This window comes from Halyomorpha halys, unplaced genomic scaffold, assembly GCF_000696795.3.
Source record: "Halyomorpha halys isolate HHAL.00 unplaced genomic scaffold, Hhal_1.1 Scaffold1521.1, whole genome shotgun sequence".
NCBI classification, from domain to species: domain Eukaryota; kingdom Metazoa; phylum Arthropoda; class Insecta; order Hemiptera; family Pentatomidae; genus Halyomorpha; species Halyomorpha halys.
The window spans coordinates 223,361-227,561 of NW_027114262.1; the positions used below are offsets into that span (position 1 = coordinate 223,361).

A 4,201-nucleotide genomic window follows, 5' to 3' on the forward strand; every position below is an offset into this window, starting at 1 on the left:
AGATCAGACCATCATTCATAGTCACAGCAGTAGATCAGTTTACCAAAAACAAACAAATAGATACATTTCACGAGAATAAGACGATATATATAAAGAAAACTTAAACTCGAAATTTAGCCAGTGATTTGAGTCGAAAGAACTTTAAAACTTTGATAAGGAACTATAAATATGAATATAATCGAGACTATCGATAGTTAGAGCTATCGAACTATGCACCACTGAATATTAAACAGTTATTAGCATAAAAATACCCCTACCACATTACGACACGCATAACTGACCAAGGGTTTCTAAAGGCCTCAAAAGAAAGGCGTAATTTATCTTTAATGCATCTTTTCTTTCTTAATTTTCCGACTCGACAATAAAAAGAGAGGGGTATCATGACTGAAAGGGTCAAAAGAGGGAGGGAAAAAAATAATAAATAATAAGAAAAAAAGTTAACAAATAAAAAGTGAATAAGAATGAGGACGCCTTACAGATGACTGGAGATGGTGACCTAAAAACTGAACAGGGGTCGAGGCTCAGAACGAATTGGGGGTCCGGTCTTTTTTAACTTCTTTTTTAGTCTTAGAGCTCATCGATAAAAAAGAAAAGAAGCTGGCCCAAATCGACGAAATGGTTTCGCTGTTGGATATAGTTCCACGCTCTGTTGGGTAATCTTCCCCTGCTCCTCGAATAGGAACAATATCTTCGATATCGAGGAAGCCCTGGAAACCAAGTACCGTTTACATTTTTCTTTAACTTGTATCAGTGGAACTATTTTCTGATTTAAAAAAAAGAATGTTTTATCAAAACCACTTGTACACGTATAATTTTTTTTTTTTTAATAATTTATTTATTGATATTTACAACTGTATACACATATATACAACAAGTAAATTTGCTGTAGGTGACATAGTGACATGATAAATACATGTGGAGAATCTACCCACTGATAGAACTCCAATAACATTTCTAGAGGAGAAGATCTCGAGGCCATCTTCTTTTCAGAAGCCTAGGAGGATTATTAGGTAATGAAGGAGAAGCCAGGTTAGAAACAAGTGGCACGTATAATTTGAATTACAAATCCCTGTATCAAACCAAAGATGAATAATTGACCAACTGAAGAACATCCACAGTTTATTTGGAAAATTGAAAAAACAAAGGAAACTATACTACCACAAGAATACTGAAAAAAAAATTACTTATACAGATAGCGCCTTTAGTTTGACGGTTTTATTCTAATAATTTTTTATTTACGTACAAGGAGTCTTTAAAACTGTATAAAGAAAACTATTTAAACCTCTTTGGAGTTCTGTATTCTTATATATAAAATAGTTATTGTTAAAGGACTTTTAATTTTATTTGTTTGAAATAATAAACTACTCTCATTGTTGATGATATTGAATGGATGCTAATGAAACGTGAAAGAATTTAATAATTATAGCTTTTCCATAGTAGTTAATACAATAGACAGATTTTAATTTCAATTAACTATACGAAATATATAGTACGGGGATTGTCATTCTGAATAATAAATAAATAGTAAATAAAAGTTGGCTCACACCACACAAAATATTTTATCTTCTAATTATATCTTAATAGTTATTTATTAGTTATATAAGATTTTATTATTATAATTATAATTAATTAAATGAACTTACTTGGAATGACCCTTTGAGTAGTGGTAGCCGGAGTCCCTTACGACCTGCCTCGCCAAAGGAAAGAGTTCGTCCCTTCTGGTCAGCAGTGCGGGTCGGTACCTGCAGATCTGGGCGGCTGCCTCGTTCACGGACACCTGTAAGGATAACCAACCATTATAAAACGTTATCAATTCCAAATACGTATATGAGTAGTAGTATGAAGCAATAATATCCTATCCTAAACAGAAATTCCAAACTAAAACCAGAAACAACTGTTTTTGTACTTAAAACAATTCTCAGGCCACTGCTGATGTACGGCTGTGTAGTCATCAAAATGAAGTCCTAAGAATAGTAGTTAATGCACCTTGGTTCATAAGAAATAGCCAATTGCATCGCGAATTACAAATAGAGATATCAGAGGATTACATTAAAAAACGGTTCATGAAGTACCACTCCCAGTTGTCCGACAGGAGCAGTGACCTACAACCTGGGAATCCCAACCTCGACCCGAAGACTGAAGCCCAGGCTGCTGCAGGACATTCTGTTATAAATTCTATATTTATTAATTCATTATTCACACTACCTCTATTTTACTTATTATTATTTACTTTTTTATTATCTCTCGTCCCTTTGTCAAATTAACTTATTTATTTTTACCATTAGAGGGGAATTGTCTGTTTTACTTTTCTCTTTTATTAAGAAGCATTATTTTTATCTACTTATTTAATTTTTTCTCTTTTTAATTATAACATTGTGTATAGTTAGGGGTATCTTTTATACAAGACTATATCCTCTCCCGCCCCCCATAATCAACTGTTAGAACAAAAAAAATATATACTGTAACGGTTATATCAACCATGTAAGGCCCACCAGGCCGATCTGGTATAAAATAAATAAATAATAGTAGTATGAAAAAAAGAACATGAAATGTTAAGGAAAACACTAGCAGGAATAGGCAAGGTTTAGTTTATAGAACAGCGAATAATTCAAGTGACCTACAACCTGGGAATCCCAACCTCGACCCGAAGACTGAAGTCCAGGCTGGTGTAGGACATTCTGTTATAAATTCTATATTAATTAATTCATTATTCACACTACCTCTATTTTACTTATTATTATTTACTTTTTTATTTTTTTTTCATCTCTCGTCCCTTTGTCAAATTAACTTATTTCTTTTTACCATTAGAGGGGAATTGCCTGTTTTGTTAAGTCTACAAATATCATTATTTTTTGTTATTAATTTTACTTTTCTCTTTTATTAAGAAGCATTATTTTTATCTACTTATTTATTTTTTTTTTATTTTTAATTATAACATTGTGTATAGTTAGGGGTATCTTTTATACAAGGCTACACCCCCTCCCTCCATAATGAACTGTTAAAACAAAAAAAATATATAGTGTAATGGTTATATCAACCATGTAAGGCCCACTAGGCCGATCTGGTATAAAATAAATAAATAATAGTAGTATGAAAAAAAGAACATGAAATGTTAAGGAAAACACTAGCAGGAATAGGCAAGGTTTAGTATCTAGAACAGCGAATAATTCAAGGAAATGTGGTTAATACTCTGATTTCACTGGCATGTTCTTGACCCACCGGTTAGCCACTAAGTTTAAGTTTATTAGTAGTCAAAGGAAATAATTGCACATTGAAAATTGTTAAACCATATTATGTATACATCATTAATAAAATAGATTTTAAAATAATAATTAATTAATAAAGAAATAAATTAGATTAAGTACACATCAGAGATAGATAGAATTAGGTAAATTCTCAGGTTGTATAACATTCAATACACAGTGCACTGTAATAATGCAGATCAGATATACATATAAAAATTATCGAAGGTTTATTTAATCTGGAATGACAACGGTCTATCAAATAATTTAATTAAATCTGTACCAATACAATCCATAAAGGGCCAGGGCTGCAGTCCTGTTACTAGGCCAACGGTTGTGCAAGGAGGTGGTTTGGTCTGAATCACGCTAGAACGCCAGATTTTTTACCCACTTTATGAGCCTGGGTGGACCCTGGAGGGCTCCTGAACCCACAGGGCTGACTCAACGGCTACAGGTAACAGATAATAATTATCTGACATAGCAGGATTCGAACCTGGGTCCTTGGAGTTAGAAATCAATGAGCTACCCACTCCCACACAAATAATTTAAGGAAAGAAAAAAAAAAGAATAGTTAATTTTAACTTTGTTGGCCGTTCTCAGAAAAGTGTTAAATTTGTGAATTCATAGTTAAAAGTTTATGCCAAGTGTGAGCTAGTAGCTCTGTAAATAGTAAAAAATATATAGAAATAGCGTGTACTTAATTTTATTTTATAAATTCAATGTATATTTTTTTTTTTAAATTCTGTTGATTGTCATTATTTTTATTTTAGTACTTACAAAACATTTTGAATTCAAGTGAAAATATATAATTTATAATTAAAGTAACCCTATAGTATATTATTTCTGAATAATTAAAAAATTCAATTTTTTTTTATAATGTTTTGAGGTTTATTACTTCCATCATTTTCAATAAATTATTATTTATTTATTCATTAACATTGTACAACGTTTCGGGACCA

The 4,201-nt window shown here is 31.6% G+C and overlaps 1 protein-coding gene across 1 annotated transcript in view; it reads right to left on the reverse strand.

Moving 5' to 3' along the window:
- Positions 1-4,201, reverse strand: part of LOC106689912 (NGFI-A-binding protein homolog) — a gene marked incomplete at its 5' end in the record, with an annotated part of 25,166 nt that overhangs the window by 10,154 nt on the left and 10,811 nt on the right. The window contains 1 exon segment of the mRNA XM_014435129.3: positions 1,644-1,777. Coding sequence (XP_014290615.1) covers positions 1,644-1,777 — 134 coding nt within the window.